A 19,695-nucleotide genomic window follows, 5' to 3' on the forward strand; every position below is an offset into this window, starting at 1 on the left:
CATGTAAAGCAATTAGGTGGGATTATACAGAGATGTGGGAGTTTTCATATTGTTGGTTTTCAAGAGTTGCATGTTTGATGGACAACATGGCTCCTAAATCACAATGAAAATACTGACAGAAACATACAAATATTAACTATCTCTTGGAATCAGATTTGTTAAGTGCACTTCAAGCTGTAAAATGCAGTGCCCGTAATGTTTGTAATACTATGTTTCTCCATATAATAATGTTTCTAAATAAGTCCTACTTTTTTATAAAATAGACATGTTAAACTTGTAATCATTCATGTGTGTTTTAGAACTTTCCAGCATACCTGTGCAGACCACTGCTTGCTTTGATGCCATGCAAAAATATATAATAAAAGCTCTCATGTTTAAATAAAAAGAAAGAAAGAAAGAAAGAGAGAAAGAAAGAAAGAGAGAAAGAAAGAAAGAAAGAAGAAGGAAAAAAAATGTTATCTTGTTTTCTGTGGGTTTGTGATTTTTGGTTTTGGTTTTCCTTCGCTTAACTAACAGTGAACTTTCTTCACAGCAAGAAATTCTTTATCAGTATCCCAAATCAGAAGCATCCCAAAAACTGAAAAGTGTAAGAGGAATATTTCTCACACTGTCTGACATAGTGGAAAGTGTTACTGGTACCCAGATTATCAGGTAAAAGTATTTGAAATGTAATGTATTATTACTTTATTATTTTACACATACGTGTACAGAAAAATACACATGGGTCATGCATCAAGTTCTAGAGAAAACAAGAGCAACTCTTCCTCTTAGGCAGTAATATTTTAACTAGGACAGCATGCCGCAGTTGGACTGGTCAGTCTGGATGTACGTGGACTTAGGGTAACTACTTTGTCATGGCTGGCAATGACTAGGATTTTCAGTTCTGTGAAAATGTTTTTAGATCCCTTCTTAGATGTCTTAAAACATCCTTATATAAACTGGGACAGCAGATTGGAAATTCTACAACAGCCTCAATCAAATTTTTTAAAAATTTTTAAAAAGATTAAATGTAATTTACTTAAATTCATGAGTGCCTCCTACTTTAAAATTAACATTTAATATGCAACCCCAAAAGATTGTTGTACCCACAGACTAGGACTCTAGTAAAAAGTCTCATAAAAATGACTCCTTTTGGAGCAGTGTAGAGATAGTGGAGATATGTCAAGATATTATTGAATATTTAAAGTAGATTATTAGAATAATTAGAAGTGAAGAGCAAGTATCATTTCTCAGTTTCAGACTACTTCTTTCCATTGAGAATTAGTATATCAGTTTACACCTTTTGGTGGTCTCAGGCAAGATTCTCTTCTGCACAACCGTGCCTTGTGTGTCAGACACAAGACCTGGATTTGGTATAAAAAAAGCCAAATATAAGTAGGATTGCAAGCCCAAGAATAGAGAGTGCGAACAATACTGTAGGAGTGAACAGATTGATGATAATAAGGAATTACTCATAAAGCCTGTTTAATAGATTTAGGTTCGGTTTTCCACTGATACATTTTTCCTTAAAGCAGTTCTTGAAGTGATTTTGAATATTGTTGTTTATCAGAAAATTAGTACTGGTGAATTCACTTTTGTTTACATTTGTTTCTTTTCTTTTATTTTTTGTCTCAGACTTGTTGGTATCCTGTTACTTTGACTGCAACACTGTGCTTTAACCATGTTTATAACTTTCTAATTAGTAAGTTACTAAAAGTCATGTTACTGATGTATTGATCAACAAGAATGCCGATTGACTTTTAGCAACAGGTAGCAAACACGATATAGCAGTATTTTAATGCAGTGCCACATTAATTACTAGTGAAATGTGTTAAATGCTTATGCATCAGAAGATCTATACAGAAATCCATGATAACATAGACCTTTCCTGTTAGCTTCTCAATTTCACGTTTTTTTGAGTTCTAAAAATATAAAAGCACTTCTGATCTCTGTGGACTGTCTCAGCTCTTCCAAAACCAGGACAGACCCTAGCTCTGCTGTGTAGCTTTTTCTGTCAGCAGAGTAAATTATGCTTACTGTGTCTGTACAAGTACTGTTTATCTTTTGGGATGGGGATGTTTATTTCCTTGTAGTTAATTGCATTATAAATATACAACTTGGTTTGTTTGGAAAGCACTTTTGGTTACTCAAAGGATAAAGCTTTTCTGGTGACCTGTGGAAATACTAAGGTATTTCATAACTAATGAAATTATACTATTGATTTATTCAGTACCATCAATTTTATAGTATGAGTGAATCAGTAATGGAGCTCTATCCTATAAAGTAAATTCTTGAATATTTCAAGCATAAACTGAAGTTGCTCTTCTTTCACTTTGCAGCAGTGTCATCTTGTTATTTAAAATTTCTAATGTGATAATAAGAAAGGTGGGGTCTTGTTATGAATTTAGTATTGGAGATACTTACAGGCCTTTGTTTTAGCAGCAACCAGTATATTTAATATGATAATCTGGTGCATAATGTATGGTTTATTGCTAAGTAGAACACTGGGTCTAATCCTGTTTCATGTTCTAATCCACCCTGTGGTTCAGATGAAAGTTTTCTGTGTCTTTCTGGGATTGCTGAGCTTCATGGAGCAGTTTTTTATACAGGATGATAGCATCAGAGTTCAAGCTTATGTTTGTCACTCAGGCAGTATGTTCAGATACCTCTTGGGCTTGTTTCCAAAGCATGTGTGCGGGGTCTTTTAAAAGGATTTTGTGAGTGATTACTACATTCACAACCTTCATTAGTACCTCCAGTTGCCTCCCTGTGATCTCAAATGGCATTCATTTTTGGAGTTGCTTGTGTTGAAAGCTCCGCAGGTATAATGCCAGGAAAACCTTTAAAGAGCATCTGACTGATTCAGAGGAAGACTGTGGTGCTTCAGTAGCAGTTGTTCGTCCTATGTATTTGTATACTTGAAGATACTGTTACTAATGGTGTGATCTGATCTTTTGTTTGGAATAGAAATCAGGGAGTCTTTGAGTTCTGTAATACATATAATTACCCAGCCCAGTTGCGTACAATGTTATTTTACATGAGCATAAGACTTTGCATGTAAAACACATATAAATTATTCTTTCAATGGTGTTTTATAACTTCATAGTGTTAACAGAAGTACTTCTGGTTCAATTTTCCAGTTCCTCCCTTTTCTTATGTGAAAAACTGGTTCAAGTTGTTTACTGGAAAGAGTCTGACAAGTTGCTTGTGATCGGCCTTCCTGAAGAAAAGTGAGTTTCAAATATAATGAATTATTTTCCTTTAAATTCTATTTTATTTCCTATTATGTGTCCTCAAATTGTACTCTCCCCCTATCAAAAAAATAAGAAAGGGAGGGCTTACAAAGTACTCTTTTTACTACAACTACTTTCTATACTTGTAATCCCACTTTTTGATGGACTTTGTTCACATCTTTTATATACATTGTTACAATTTCTTTTTTATTTCCTCTGAGATCTAATGACACCTTACTCCCTTTAGATATATGTGTATGCTAGAAAACAGTAAAGTCAAGTCCTGGTTAGAGACTACTGAATAACAGCAGTAGTATTACATATTTATGTGTTCTAGGAGGAAGGGGGTTGTTTTGTCCCCAGCTTTCCTACTGTCTGTGTCATCATGGGCAAGTCACTCAAAGGAAATATCTCATACAGTCCGATGAAGAATTTTTTGTTTGTAATATATCACTGTATAAGAATACAGCTCTTCAGAAGATGCCTATTCTTATTCGTAGTAAAGATGTTACAAACATAGGTTTACATTTGAATTTTATTTTTTAGTGTGCCACTTGCTCAGCTGAAGAACATGATTGAAGACGTTGTCAGGACCTTGAAATTTATGTATAGCTCTTTAGACAGGTGAGTTCTTTCAAAACTATTTTCAGTCGCTAATTTTTCATTCCTCACTGCAAAAGACAACTGGTAGCATTCATTTTTAATGTTTAGGTGGAATTTCTTTGCACGGTCCTTTCCAAAAAAATAGCCAGAATTCTGTTCTTGCCACTAGTAAGACTCCTTTTAAACAGTCTGTTACTTCAGAAAGCTTTGTCCTTGATTAGGTTAAATCATTAACATAATGTTGGTCACTTTAGATGCAAACAGGACTCTGCAATTGTTATCCTTTGTGTTAAAGCACTGTTTGTAAGACATACATATGAATCAGTGTTATATTTTTAATAAAATAAACAATCCAGACTTCTCAACTTTATTTGGCACAGTGTCTGTCAGTCTCTGCATTTGGAAATCTCCCAGAAAATTTTCAGTCTGACTGTAACCTAAATAAAATTGCCAAGGTAGGTTTATCCATATGCTTGCATTGAATTCAGGGTTAAAGTGTGTACGCCATAGAGAAAAGCCTAATATTCATTTTTCTGTGCTGAACAGCATAAAAGTTTCTAGAAAGAACAATCTCACTTAATGTCAGACCTTATCTTTTTCTTACGAAGTTTTTTATGTCAATTCATGGCAAAGAGTAACTTTACTTCTAATATCTGCAGCTGTTTAAATGCATCTCAGAAAAAGCTTAGCTTTGAATGTGAGGGATAAACTACTTGATTTTAATAGAAGTAGAGGAGACCATTTGGAATAGTAGAGTGCTTTCTTATATCTTCTGAAGAAAATAAGATGATCTATAACACGCAAAATAGCTAAATAAATTACTAAAGCAAAGAGTAACCTTAATTTCCAAAAGGATGAAGCTGATGATTGTCTCATCGTAAGTTGCTGTGAGACATCTGCTATTACACTAAACTGCTGGCAGCAAGGCAGTTTTTTCTTTGTAGGTACTGCCTGGATATTAGCCCGCTGGGTTTTTCTCATATTTAAAATGAATGTTAGAAAAAAAATCCAAACGTAGTCTCATGCTGTAAAGAGACTTGTATAGCACAGAGGGTTATATAAACAAGCTGCAAGTTTCTCGATGTTATTCTAACTTGGAGTTCATGTTTGTTCAGTGCTTTTTGCCAGGTGGAAAATGTTTCTCGCCTGGATCATTTTTTCAACCTGTTCTTCCAGCGTGCGCTTCAGCCTGCAAGACTCAACCCCAGTGCCAGCCCCAGCACGCAGCACTATGAAGCCTGCAGCGCCTTATTCTTAGACAACCTCCCGGGCCTGCGCTGGCTGACGCTGCCTCAGGAGATCAAGGTAATGTCACCTCCATATCTCTCTGGAACAACTCGTGTATGAGAGACCATAAAACTGATGCAGAGATCTTCTGTTGTTATTGTGTAGTTTATGTATCCCAAACCACCCGTTTTCTTACAGGATCCTTGATTTAAGTTTGGAACTGCACAGTCATTCCAACAAGGAACAGATTGATACTATGAGTGTAGTTTGTGACTTTAGGGATATTTGGGAAGAACACATGATGACAAAGAAATTTAAAAAAAAAATATATATATATACACACACATCTATAACAACTAGCATATGCAGTAGGGAAGACAGCCCCATCTATGTTGCTTTATCATAGAATCATAGAATCATTTCAGTTGGAAGAGACCCTCAGGATCATCAAGTCCAACCATAACCTAACCTAACTCTAGCACTAAACTGTGTCCCTCGTCTAAACGCCTTTTAAACCCCTTCAGGGATGGTGACTCCACCACTGCCCTGGGCAGCCTGTTCCAATGTCTGACAACCCTTTCCAGGAAGAATTTTTTCCCGATATCCAATCTAAACCTCCCATGGTGCAACTTGAGGCCATTTCCTCTTGTCCTGTCACTTGTTACTTGGGAGGAGAGGCCAGCACCCTCCATGCTACAACCTCAGGTAGTTGTAGGCAGCAATAAGGTCTCCCCTCAGCCTCCTTTTCTCCAGGCTGAACAGCCCCAGTTCCCTCAACCACTCCTCATCAGACTTGTGCTCCAGGCCCCTCACCAGCTTTGCTGCTTCCTCTGCACTCCATTATTTGTCCTTCTTATGATGAGGGGCCCAAAACTGAACACAGGATTCCAGGTGTGGTCTCACCTGTGCCGAGTACAGTGGCACAATCACTTCTCTAGTCCTGCTGGCCACACTATTCCTGATACAAGCCAGGATGCTGTTGGCCTTTATGTTTGATTTGGGCCATTTAACAGTTTTTTCTAGGTATAAAATACTACTCCAGAAGCCCATATGTAACTTGTAATTTAGGAGAGTTATAAATGGCTGTTGCAGAATCAAAATAAATACCCATGTATCATTTGTATGACACCATTTCACTGTGTCTGGTTAATTCCCAATGAGAAACTGAGTTCTGCTTTAAGCAGTTGTAAGAGAAAAGCTAGATCACAGTAAACAGAATTACAGCTTTGAGTCTTAAACCTCGTTTTCATTACTTGAGGAAGCTAAAGTAGGAATCATTGGATAATTACTTAGAATATTTTTAAATAAAAATAATAGACTTTATACGTGTGATGCATGATCCTTGCCAAGTCTTCTCTGAAGTGGTTTTTCATACACGCTATAGAATTGATGTTATTAGACCAAATTACATAAAGGTGGTATTTCTCCAATTTGAAACAATTCTAATGATTTTTGTCCAAGAGAAAACAATCCCAATGAGATCTCAGCAGTGGAGTTGTAGGACTAACACATCTCATTTATTCAGAAAATTATGGTATTATTTGAAATCATATATTCATTTGCATTACTCAAAATGAAAACTGAGTTGTTTGAATTATGCGAAACGCTGTCTGCGAGAGGAGTTCTCCGAGTGGCAGATCCTGTGACACAGTTCCAGCAGAGCTTGGCTCTGCACGCTGAGCAAGTCCCAGCTGTGCTGCACAGTAGTGCCAGACAACCGATTTTAACAGCTTTTATCAATGGAGTAAGTTCTGCGAAGTGAATAGGATGCAATCCTCAGAGAATGTAGGGGAAAACTGTTATGAACTTATATTTAAGACAAAAACTGATAATTGTGTCTCATGTAAAGAAAGATCCTCTGAAATGTTTTTTCTTGTATGTTTTTTTTGTTGTTTTGTATCCAGATCATCTTTCACTCAGTCTTTTGTTTTTAAACCCCTCTGGGTATTTTTTTTGTTAATTATTGTGTCAAATGTATTCTTTATTAACACAATGATGTATTCATTTGTTTAGAAACAAACCAGACGACTTCCTTTTCTCCTTCAAAAAGCTTGTAGTTTCTGATTTATTTCTCTGTTTTCCTGTTACAGTTTGTTATGAAGCGATTTAGCGTCAGTGCCTAAGGGTTATGTGTTCCATGTAAAGCATTGCTAGATCATGTTTTGATCTGACAGGACCGTCAGGTGTAGATACCTGGGGCTTGCTAGCTGCACCTTCTGCTTTACTTTCAGTTATACTGGAAGTATGGAAGTCAATGTGTTACTTTCAAGGCATGGTGATCATGAAATTATTGCTGTTCATTTTTTATCAGGAAGACCTGAGACTTTAGTGTGGCACAGAGTTGATGAAAGCTCTCCTATTTTATTTCTTTAAACCTACTCCTATTTTCTCTGTTTTCTTAAATGAAAAGCTATTCTTGGAAGATGGTACAGCCCACATAGATAAAGCACCCACAAGAAATTATTTCGTAGACCACTAAAGCAAAAATTCAAGCAGTACTAAGTACCCTGGCTCTCTCCAGGCTTTTTTAATTTCTTCTAAGTTCTGTAATCTCATCAGTGTTAGTTGTTACACCCTTCTAGGTTTTATTAATGTTTGTTTTTTTAATACTGTAGAGGTTTTCTTTCCTAATTAGGTTTTTAGCCTCCCAGAAAAACAAAGGTAAAAATGAGGCAAAATGAGGTTTCTTCACTTGACTGAATCGGTAGCAGCTCGGGGCGGCATCCATCTCGCCTTCTTTTAGAGCTGTACCATAAGTGACTACAGCTGAGGTGCTAATCCTGAACTCTTCCTGTTATTTAATGGAGAAAATCTGGCACTTTAACTGCTCAACTTCAGTTGTTTACTTTAGTATTAGATGAATTACACCTTAGGACTCCAGTGGCTTCATCCGCATTAACTATGAAGAGAACCTGAAAAGAAAGGACTAGCTCACATAAAGACTATCTACACTGCAGGTATTTAGTGAAATGCAGTATCATTCAAGGAGCTAAACACATTAATAAGTAGCTAATTACTATTTAAATCTGCTGGCCTTTAATGAGACATATTTTAAAATTGGACCTCTTTTTCTATTTAGTGCAATCATTTTACATATAACATAAAAACTCCAATATATATGATTCCAGTTAAGATGATAGCTTTCCATTGAGTGCCTATACTTAAATTGTGATTTGGTAATAGTTTATATATTGTCCTTTATTCACAAAGTATTAGATATCAGGCATTGTCCTAAGGCACAGTAGGCCCCTTACATTTTCAGCCATTTCACTTTAGGGCCTGAAGCCGATAAAATAAAGATTCACTACATTTTCATTTTCCATCCTTTTGAACATTAGCAAATCTAGGATTCGGTGGTGCCTTTGTGATTTTTATTTTTTAATATTTTCAATTCTGCAACTAGGAATTTATTTTCCGTAACATAGGAAGGGTTGTTTGCATATCATACCAAACAGATTTGTCTTTGCTGGTGTGGCCTTCTTTCTCCTTTCTATGTTATATGAATTTTGTCTTCTTTATGTTTAGTAGTGGTCTGATAATTTAGTTCTTTCCACCTTGCCCCATAGTACGTGTCTAGATACATTTTTGCTAAATGTGCGTGAGGCCGTGTGTTTGCAACAATTTTAATCAGACTTCTACTTTTATAATCTGTGTGTATGAACACCCTGTTAGATATGTTTTAAGCTACACAAGTACATAGTTATGGAGTGTCTCAGAAAAGTTGCTTTCATGCCATAACCCCAGAGCTAAATCTGCTATCCAGGTGAAAAATGTCAAGGTACACGCATGGTGCTGTAACACACCCGTCTGCTTGTTTGCAAAATCATGGTCCGTAAGTGAAGGGAATAAAACATTTGTGCAACACGGCGTTGTAGAATATGATCAGTCAGCAACCTAATGTATGTTTGAAATACAACCTAGTGCGCCTCTAACTGTTGTTGGATGGTTTTTTCTTATCCAGGAAATGACTTTTTTTTTTCTTGTACTATTTAGTGATCTTTTTTTTTCCCCCTCCATGCTTGCTTCTTTTACTTTCTCTCAAGTTTCTGTGGAGAGACTCTATTATGCTTTGGTCTCTAGTTTAGGTTGCAGGTTGTTTCTTTCTTGTAAAATTGTAGGTTTTAAAGAGATTTAGGTAACAACGCAGTTCTTACTTACGATAAGGATGTTGCTTTCCAAAATTGTCTTAGATCATCCACATTTTACAGAAAAAAAAATGTTGCAAAAGAAACTTCCGGTTAAGTATTGGTGAAGATCTTTATATTCTATAAAGCATATAAAACTAAAAATGTCTGTTCTTTTTGGGCAGAAAGCCATTTAAATTTTAACTGGGGAAAAGCTGAGAGATTGATCCGTGTTTGACTGCCAACAGCCTTGCTGACATTTCCCTGTCTGAAAAACTGTCTGTATTTTAATCAGAGGCAGCCTGTTAATACAGCCCAAGAAGTTTTTGTGATAGAGTTTAGGTTCTTTTCATTAATTAGCACATCTATGCAGTGAACATCTGTGGCAAGTACCATGTTCTTTAAAGAAAAGCATTTTTAGCAAAACTGACATTAATGAACAGCTCTTGTAGTGAGAGAAATGTGCAAGCTTAAAGCAGTTTCAGTAGAACAAAAATAATGTGTGAGAAAGTTTGGGCAATTTCCATAGAGACAAAAACTAAATCCATTGTGAACAAGATTTTTCTAATAACTCAGTTGGATACAATAGCTTGCCAGATCTCAGAGTTGTCTCCAGCCTGCAAGGGGTAGTCTCGAGCCCTCATGTTTTAAAGCAGGCTCAAAGAGCGACATCTCCTTTATACAAAACACTGGGTTCAGGACGCAAACAAGCACAGGAGTTTTACAGTTTCAAAGAAGAGGGAAATACGTGGCAATTAAGAAGGATTTTTATTTAATCTGATGAACTGATGTGTTGTCGATATTTGATATTACTCCTAAAAAGTAGGTGCAAATTTTTATCTGGCCTCTTTATACTCATTAATCCTAATCTTCCAAGACTAGCAAGATAGAGTAAACAATGTGATTACTGTAAGTTAATGTGTTAGAAATGTCTATTAAAATGTATTGTTTAAATATTTTAGATTGAAATTGACACAGTACTGAGTGACCTGGAAGCAGCTGATTTTGCAGAGCTGGTAAATGGTTTTCTTTTACTTTTGCTGTTTGCATTGCACAGTGTCTCTTTGCCTTGGTGTCGTATTCAGTAGTTTAAGAAAGTGCTAATTCCAAATATCTACTTTTTTTTTAATCAAATGAGAGTCAAAGCAAAGGTGTACTGTATTATTCTTGTTTTAAGATAGCTCCATTTTACCCATTCTGTTTATCCTGAATTTCTCTCTGTGGTTAACATTACAACTATATTATGATCTCATAGGATTAGTCACTGAAAACCCATGATTTACAGTAATTTAAATTCATGGGATGTCTACAAAGATACCCTAACTTCAACATAGCTGTTTGTTGGTACATTTCTTTTTTCCATGTAGATAACTGTCTCCTTCCTGAGCAATTGTGAACCTGAAAACTTCTATGGAGCACAGAGAAGTTAATTTTCCAGTTTACAGAAAGCAATTACAAGTTATACATATTTTTTTCTCCTGCTAAACGAGAAGATAGTAATTTACTTAAGTATCACTTGCTGTGCATGCACTTTACTGTGCTGTATAGGACAGTGGGATGTAAACATATTGAAATTTCAGTTTTACTTCAGCTTTCTTAAACTCATGCTCCAGAACAGCTATTTTTAAATTGTATTTTTTATAGGTATATTTATAATTGGGCATAAAGGTAACGTGTTTGATCACATATTTAGCACAACAATTTAGGACGTACATATTCTTAATTTAAAAAGATACGTAATGATTCTTAAAACCTAAAATACAAAGCAGACAGACATATAGTCCATCTTTCAAAAGAATAAAAAAAAGAATCGCTGTACTAATCAAACTGCATAGTTATTTATAGAAAGCGATGTTAAAAAGTTGTAGTTTATTGCATGGAAATTGATCACACCCACTTAATTTAAAATACACTATATCCACCTAAAGTTAGTGTCACTAATCTGAGAGCAGCACTGGGTGTCTAAATTAAGAGATTGAATGAATGGGTATATTTTGGGTAAAATATCAAATCCTGGGAAAAAAATGCTTTGCCTTGGAAGTTTTGCTCTAGGGGGGCCTCTGGTGTCAACAGTCGTGCTTCAGCTGCTGTGCTCTTAACAGCTCTGAGAATTGGCAAAATGTAACAAAATAGTCTATGGACAGATAACTGAATAGGAAATCTGTCCTTTTGAGCTGAAGGTCATTAGAAAAAAATGTAGTGACACTAAAATCAATAACGGAAGCTAAAAACTTGGTATCTCACTTAGCTGTTCAGTATTAACTACTGTACTGATAATAAAAAGTGGTCAAAAATTCAAGTATTAAATAAGATACTGATTACAATTGACTGGAATTAATTTACCTGCATTTGGTCAATAAAATAAAAATTCTGAATTAAAAATTATATAATGTTTTTTTTTTTCCACAGTCTGAAGATTATTACAATATGAGAAGATTATATATGATTATGGGCTCTTGTCTCTTCTACAAGGTAGTATAAGTGATTAAGGCCTAAAGATTAGGAAAATGCTTATGAAAATCTGACTCAGTCGTGGAGTAACTCTTTTCAGAACCTCACAAATATGGAAAAATCTATGATTGCTTTAAATGTGTATTTCTAGTAACAGAGGTAAAACTCACACACTCTAACAGAAAAAAAATGATGCTGGGAAGTGATTTGTACTATATGATCAATAAGAACAAAACACTTGTTTGAAACTGTTGTATGGGTATTTTGTTGCATATGATCCAAGGATTGAAGCAAGACAGGAATAAGAGAGTAAAAAGAGTCAGTTCAGGCGAGACTGTATGATATTCTCATTTTTTGCTCATTGCTGTCTTTTAATAAAGATAACAGACAATCTACCTTAAATTTGTCTTTAAATTGAAGACTTGAGAAATTGGATTGAGAGCTTTTCTCTCTTCGGCCTCATTCTGTGAATTTATTTCTCTTTATTAAATGTAGATAATGTATTCAACAGTATAAAGAAAGAGGAAGACAACAGCCTTCACTTGAAGGAAACTTACATTTTAAGGATTTTGTCAGGCAGTTGTTCTTTATGCCAGTAGTGTTATGACACTAAACTGTTAGCACAAATGGAACTGCACAGTATCCACCACAACAGCACTTTAACTAATGCCCTTAGCGCTAGAAACACTGTTGTACTATGTAGCTTCTTTGGAAATTTTATTAATTCCAGTGAAAGCTCAGTTTTTTTGGTAGGCAGGAAATGAGAATTAAAGTAATTTAAGTCTGTAGCTGTTTTGCAAGCTGTTAAAGCCCTGTATTTCCCAGCTCACCTTTGATAACTTGCATCTATGCTGATGTTTTATTTGTTTATAGTTCAGTATGTTGATTGTTCAGATGTGGTGCAAAAACTCGGTATTATCTGTTGTACAACTGTATACCAAAATGACAGTCTCTGCCCAGAAAGCTCACAGTCTTGATGCATGTGGAGCATGGATATCTCTAGATGACAAGTACTCTTAAGTGAGAAGCGATGTTGTATTTCTTACTGAGCGCACTTCCTTTTCTCTTTTTAATTAAGGGTTACTTGATTGCTAATCACTTGCCAAAGGAAGATCTTCTTGATATAGGTTTCTATTGTCGGCACTATTGTCTGTTACCCTTGGCAGCGGAGCAGAAGGTGGGGCAGTTAGTGATCTGGCGGGAAGTATTTCCACATCATCACATCCAGCCCTGCGAAGCTCCGAGTTTCACAGGATACAGGGAACCTGAAGCAAGATACTTCTTACTGATAGTTGGCTTGGTAAGTTAACGTTGCTGGTGGGCCCTTTCTCTCATGCTCTATTTTGGGGGTTTGTGTTGTCTGTTGTTCAGTAAGATCAAGACTTTCCCTTCACTTTACTTGGCAATTTTACAAAACATTTGTATTATAGGTGTTTTGTGGGATAGAATTTCTCAAAGAATAGCATTATTTATACATTTGTAAAGCTAGCAAGTTTAAGTATAAATTCTCATTAATTTTATACTTTTTCACTTTGGTAGAAGATATTTTTTCCTTTTGTGATTTTCAGGCAACACACTTCAGAATTGCGTTTGATTTTTTTTGAAATGTGGACTTTTTTAAAGCAAACAACTGAGTATGTAAATGATATCTTTTATGTTTTCATGTTCAACCTAAATAACATGATAACAGAAAGATGTCCTTGGACATGATTTGATTAGAAAAAAAATAGCTCACTCCTCTGGAGGTGAGGAAGGAGTGTTGAATATAGTTCTGTATTTAGCCCAAGTACCAGATAAGATATAAATAAATGTAATACAGCACATACTATATTTTAAACCCCAGGCTAATGTTGCTACCTCCATGTTTACAGAGACACTTTATGCTGTGTGTGCTGCTGGAGGCAGGAGGCTGCGCATCCAAAGCTATCGGGAATCCAGGACCAGACTGTATCTATGTAGATCAGGTCAAAGCCACTATCCTTCAGCTGGAAGGAATAGAGGCCGGCATCGAGGAAAGGCTCAATTCTCCTTCCATCCCACCTCTGTCTTGTGCTGACTGGTTCCTTCCTGCCACTTGTGACAAACTGGACAGCTCAACTGCCTCACCCATCCTCAGTAAGCTACAAAATACTTCCAAATCAGTAACCACTCCAGCGAGCAAAAGGACCCTGTTTGGTGACTCTTCCTTGATGACATGTAAGCCAAGTCCTACGAGGTACAGTGGAGGACCCGACCATGGTAGCGAAGGTCCTGCGGAAGATGAAAGCAGTAATCCACAATCTGTAGTGGATCAGGTCTGAGAACAAAGGCAAAGAGAACTGATAACGTTCTGGAGGGCTTGGGGGAGGTGGAAATTCTTTAAAAACCTCACTGAAGTAACTTTTTAATTTTAAAAAGCATAGTGCAAAAAGGTAAATCTAAGAGGCCCTGAATTCAGTAAAAAATAATTCTGTTGCCTTGGAAATCTTTGGGTCAGCTCCACAGCCGTTACATTTTAAAAATTTAACATTGCTTGTAAATATCTGGGTTTTTTCCCATGACCAAAGCGGGCACAGCTGCGTTGGATTCAGCAGAAATAATTGGAGAATATTCCCAAAATAATAATGGTGTAAACATAAGTTAATCAGAACAAACTGCTGTACAGTTGAACAACTGCTTCTCATCCATCTTAGTCTAAAGTAGGCTATGTAATACATCTATGTAAGTTGATGCAACTGTTTGAGCCTTTCTAAAAAATGCTACGTTATTTTCTTTTAAGTAGGTGATCTGTTGGTTTGATCCTGGTTTCTCATTAGCTGTGTTTTCTATTAGTTCATCTATCTGTTTGCTTTTTAGGTCACTAGAAAAAAACATACCCTACCAAATCCATTTAATTTAGGAAACCTCAGAAAGAACCTTTCAGATAAAGATACAGAACTTCTTAATGCTATCAAGTAAGAAATTATTTTTTATTAAGCATTTAATTTTTAAGGCCATACTTATATTGTGTTTTGAAGACTCACAGGTCACTGTTTTGCATCATTCTAATTCAAACAAAACTTTGCTGTGTAAGGATTCTCAAAAGTGATGCTCTTAAACGGAAAGCTTAATAAGAAAGCTGTTTCTCAAGAATGTGTCAGTAAAATGTATGCACGTCTTACATATATGTGACTTTGGGAGTTCAAATAAAAGAGGTTTTGGACCATGCATATACCTTGTGCCTCCCTGGTACATCTTGGTAGATGTACAAAGGACAAAGCAGCTGTGATCTTCCCAGTTCCCACTTGTTGCCTGTGACAGCACAGTCTGCTCTGGTGTTTTGTTTGAGCCCTAAAGAAAGGGGTTTTTTAATTTTTCCCTAAGTTGTTTTTTTTGTTGTTGTTTTTTTTTGTTTGTTTTTTTTGCATGAGAACTTTTGAGAACAGAAGTGCAATATCTAACTAGTACCATCAGGGGTTTTGTGGTGATTTTTGTTTTGTTGTAGTTGAAGATTAACAGTTCAAATTAGAAGTATTTCCTTGATGTAGAAACAGGTACCTTTTGAATGTCTGTATCCATTTTTGTACTCTATTGTAGTTACCAGAAAAACAATTCTGTCTTAAGAAACAAAAGTATTTGTTGTTTAATTGCCATTATTTTAAAAATTATTTGAATATTAAATGAGTTATCCTATTTTTGAAGGTTGACATCTGGTCCTGAGAATACCCTCTTCCACTATCTATCTTTGGAAACGATGCAAGGAATCTTCATCACTCCAACTCACAAAGAAGTAGCACAGCTTGGTGGGTCCATCCACCCTCAGTTAATTGCGAATTTCCATCGTTGCTGTCTGTCAATTCGTGCCATTTTTCAGCAATCCATGATGAAAGAAGTATGGAAGCTTTGTTTTCTGTTTTTCTATTTACATTCTCAAGTCAGTATTTCACAACTGTTTTCACTTCATTATTTAAATCATTCACTAGCAGGTGTCTTTGCATGTGTGGGGTTCTTTTGAAAACTGGTGTTTTTACTGTTATGGGCAGGTTCTTTCTCTGACCTACCCAACCAAGTATGCTTGTACTTATGGCTCTCTTTCCCACCAAAAACATCCTCAAAGTAAGTACTCCATGTCTCCAGTATATAGTATTTTCTTATTCTGTTGATTTTAGGACTCTTATTTGTAACTTGGCAAAAAGTTTTGTGCACTGGGTTTGAGAACTGTAAATAGCAAAAGAGGAGGGCTTAGCTATTTTAGTGCTGGGAAGGGATTTCAGGCTGGCAGCAGAAGAAAATTTAGGCCTTCTTTTCTCACAGAACATGTTTCATTTGAGCAGTGACAGTGAGGTGTCTGAACAATGTTGTGAAGAGGGTCTCCAACACCGAGACAGTTGTTCATTCTGAGCATCTTGGGTTTCTGTGCCACCTGAGATTGCTTATACATTTGCCATCCACTGATGTCTGTAAGCGCTTGTTCCCATGGGTATCTGTCTAGAAGAAGACTGTGTCTAATGATTCATTCCTTTGAATTATGCTGTCAAATCTCTTGGATTTTATATTAGGTGGGATGCCAGAATAGGTAAGGCTTTTTTGCCTTACAAAATATACCAGTTCAAGTCTTGATCTAGACTTGGGCTGAAGCCTGATCCCAGCTGCAAGAGCTTGATGCAGGTACTTGGTATTTAAATTAGACTTGGACAGCTCTGATGTCAGCAACTGCACTGCCTTGTGTTTGATTAAAAAATTGGGTTTACTCCAAATGATCCATCTGGAGTAAGATGGTAGTAGTAACACTCTGACCAATAGGTGTGAGAATCAATTTATGAGACAGTCCATTCAGATCAGACACTTTGTGCTCAATGCACATTTTATAGTGCTAGAACTCTGGTTAATTGCACAGTTGATTTTTATTGACATGAACCAAATTAGGGCAACTTTTGATCTCTTGCCAATTTTGTGACCTGTTTAGTCCTTTTGGAAAAGAGAAATAATTAAATATAAACCCAAGTGAAATACTGTCTATCAGTTGCAATTTTTAGATCCTAAAGTAAGAATCCAAGTGAATTAAATGAGAAATGGGAAATAACAGTACAAATTGAATGACCACAGTTTGCAAATAGCAGTATAATTTATAATTTTTCTGAACGTTTTCTTGAAGTTACCAAAGTTACCACTTCTGGCTAGACTGATGTGCTTTGTAAATAATCTAGGATTTTGTCAAGTGTTAGAAAAATAGGTTAATTTGGTGGATTGTTCTGTCAGCTGCTAATGACACTGAGATTCAGCTGAGCAGGACTTTGGTAATGAGTCCTGTATTTTGGGCACTTCTGTTGGGAGATGGAGAAACCCAAAAGCAAACAGAGAGAATACACAAATATTTCTTATCAGCAAACTACCTTTGGTTACAACTGTTAAAAAGACACTTTAAAGAATTAGTTGTAGCTCATAAAAAGTGGAAAAACTGACACCTGAAAGTCAGAACTTCTGTTTTGGCCACAACTACCTCAGCACATGCTTTTCTGGCTTCTTCAGACATGAGTACAGTAGACAGCAGCTGGGTTCATTCTACTTTGAAAATTAGAAGTAATTGATGAACGTGTGCTGCAGAATTAGGTGTCTCGTTTAGAGAAATTTGGGGTGATTTTTGCCTGTTGGCTCCAACAATGAATGCTGAAAAATTGCCAGGCTGTATTATGGCATGAGGAAAATGTAAAAGAGTGAATAGAAGTTTTTCTTGTCCATAGTGCATGACCAGAAAAGTCAAATATAGAAGCATTCTATTATACTGATTATTCTTTGGCATCAGTTAAATATTGTTATAGTTTAGGATTCACAGAATTGCACCAGTAGTGCAAAATTGTTGTAAATTGATCAATAACTCATTTTGCCTTTTCAAGAACTGAAAATTCACAATTTAATTTCTGAATGTGTACAGAAATTTTGAATAAATTTTAAATTGAACAAAAATAAACTCTGTAGTCTTAAACTCTGAAATACATGTCACTGTATGTAATAAGCAGCCCTGGCCTCATTTTCTTCATCATCTTCTTGGTATTTTCTTACTCTTAAATAAAATCAGAAGGAAAGAAGTTTTAATGAATACGAAAGTACAGACCCTCATAGTTCTATCAAATATCCAGCTTTTACAAGGTTTATTCAAAAGCTCCGTACAAAACTCAAACTCAACAAAATGCAAAAATGTCATACACATAGAAAATAATTCTGCAGTTGTACCGAGTAAGAGCAAGAAGATGGTCTGAGCAAAGTGCTTCAACTGTTTATTTACAAGAAGAAGTTCCTGCCTGGTCAAGTTTATTCAGTAGGATTTTTGGCATCACAGTTCTTAATGAGAGAGGCACGCAGAGAAAGAAAGAAAGAAAGACTGGAGCTTTAGCTGTTTTAACACACTTTTAAAAGAAGCTGTATTATCTCAGATGTCTCATGAGAGAAATGGTGTTCAGCTAGAAGGAAAAGAAAAATCAAAAAAGGAGGCATGTGTCTACCTCCAAGTTGTATAGCAATGAAAAAAATCCGGTTGATGCCAAAGTAACAAAACTGGAGAAAAGAACCATGTAAACAAATCTGTTTTATCTCCTAAGTCTGGCTTTTTGACAGCAATATAGTTCATCAGAGATTGCTGAAGAGATCACATTAAAGTTATATTTGTTATAATTGTTTTACAGAAACAGAAGAAAGCAGGCAATGTGATTTCAGAATTTGCTGAAGACCTAGATGTAGTAACAGAACATGGAGTTTTGTTTGAGTGCTCTCCAGATAACTGGACTGATCAGAAGAAACCACCACCAACAATGAATTACTGGGTTGTGGGGTGAGTTTAAAGACAAATGAATGTATTTCTCCCAAAGTCTCCCATATTGAATGTGCCCCTGTACTCTTTAAGAATAAGTTTAACTCTAGCACATCACAGAAATACTCTAGCCGACCCCCGGAGCTAGCTCTGGGGATCTGGGAAGCTGTGTTAGTGTGATGTTCCACCTGCTGTAAAACACACGTGTGGCAACTAGGGTGAGCAGCGTGCCAGCGCGTCACCCCGGAGAGCTGGTGCCCCTGGCCGTGCCCACTGCACTCTGCAGACGTGCTCAGGTGCTGTAATCAGACACTTAATACCCTGCGCTTTCTGTGTGCTCCTCGCACCCCTCCTGACCTCTCCAGTCCCTGCCTGGCAAGTAAATCCCACCTGTTTTGCCTCCATGTATAACACTGATTCAGTGATACAAAGGAGGATGAACAATTGTAGTTGTTAGGTTTTTGTTGTGGTGTGTTTTGTTTGGTTTTTTGTTTGTGGCCCAGAAACTTGGATTACTGCAAACACACCAGTGTTGTACACATGCTGAGAACCTGAAGGATTTTTTCATATGCAGTCTCGAGAAAACTGAGCAGAGAATAACTTGATTTAAAATTCTGTCTCAGAGTACAACCACCATATATCAAACGGTTGAGGAGAAAAAGCTAACACCTATGATAATTTTCTTCTGTTTTTTTTTTTTCTGCAGGAGGCTCATTCTACATCCCAAACCTCAGGAGTGTTATGTCTGCTTTCATGACTCAGTCACAGAAGCTGCTGTTGAACTGGCCTTTAAACTGTCCTTTGGCTTAGCCACATAGATGAGCAGCCGGAACATTCAGCCACCTGGTACAGTGTTGTCACCTCCTTAAAGCACTTCAGGATAAAGCCCAATGAAATCAGCTGTGGTGCCCACCAATGGCCTATGTTTGAAATGCTTTTTAACAAAGAAACAAAAAAAAATCTACCTTGTGGTGTGACACAGGTAAAACTTCAGCGATTATTCTAATGACCTCATCAATTGAATACTTTAAAAAATTTCAGAAAACCAAAGTTCTTTTTTATATACTGTTGAATAATTTATCCCGATCATAACTTTATTATATGAAAACATCACATAATTTGTACATTCACTGCTGTTCAGTGTGTAATATTCACTGTAAAATGATAAACTGATATCCTCAGAGTGCTCTCTGAATATCTGGCTATTGGTGATGGAGGAGGAAAAATAAGTTTTCCAATTAATTAAAATTTTGCGCCTCTATGAACATGAAGAATACTGAATGTTTTCAGTAACACTCTGTTAATCAAAACAGAA

General features: G+C 36.3%; 1 protein-coding gene across 4 annotated transcripts in view; it reads left to right on the top strand.

The window, feature by feature from the left end:
* Positions 1 to 19,373, top strand: part of INTU (inturned planar cell polarity protein) — a 53,077-nt gene extending 33,704 nt beyond the window's left edge. For 3 of the 4 annotated variants that reach the window (XM_082051488.1, XM_082051487.1, XM_082051489.1), the window contains exons 5-16: positions 533 to 651; positions 3,120 to 3,209; positions 3,759 to 3,836; positions 4,931 to 5,120; positions 10,129 to 10,182; positions 11,576 to 11,638; positions 12,696 to 12,917; positions 13,489 to 13,911; positions 14,453 to 14,550; positions 15,278 to 15,467; positions 18,256 to 18,401; positions 19,087 to 19,373. In XM_082051488.1, coding sequence (XP_081907614.1) covers positions 533 to 651; positions 3,120 to 3,209; positions 3,759 to 3,836; positions 4,931 to 5,120; positions 10,129 to 10,182; positions 11,576 to 11,638; positions 12,696 to 12,917; positions 13,489 to 13,911; positions 14,453 to 14,550; positions 15,278 to 15,467; positions 18,256 to 18,401; positions 19,087 to 19,198 — 1,785 coding nt within the window. In that variant the 3' untranslated portion in view covers positions 19,199 to 19,373. Of the gene's footprint in view, positions 1 to 532; positions 652 to 3,119; positions 3,210 to 3,758; positions 3,837 to 4,930; positions 5,121 to 10,128; positions 10,183 to 11,575; positions 11,639 to 12,695; positions 12,918 to 13,488; positions 13,912 to 14,452; positions 14,622 to 14,736; positions 14,890 to 15,277; positions 15,468 to 18,255; positions 18,402 to 19,086 lie in introns of those variants that run through there. The other variant, XR_014183947.1, reaches the window with a different exon arrangement.
* Positions 19,374 to 19,695: the final 322 nt, after the last annotated feature.

Source organism: Streptopelia decaocto, assembly GCF_964273445.1.
Source record: "Streptopelia decaocto genome assembly, chromosome: 4".
NCBI classification, from domain to species: domain Eukaryota; kingdom Metazoa; phylum Chordata; class Aves; order Columbiformes; family Columbidae; genus Streptopelia; species Streptopelia decaocto.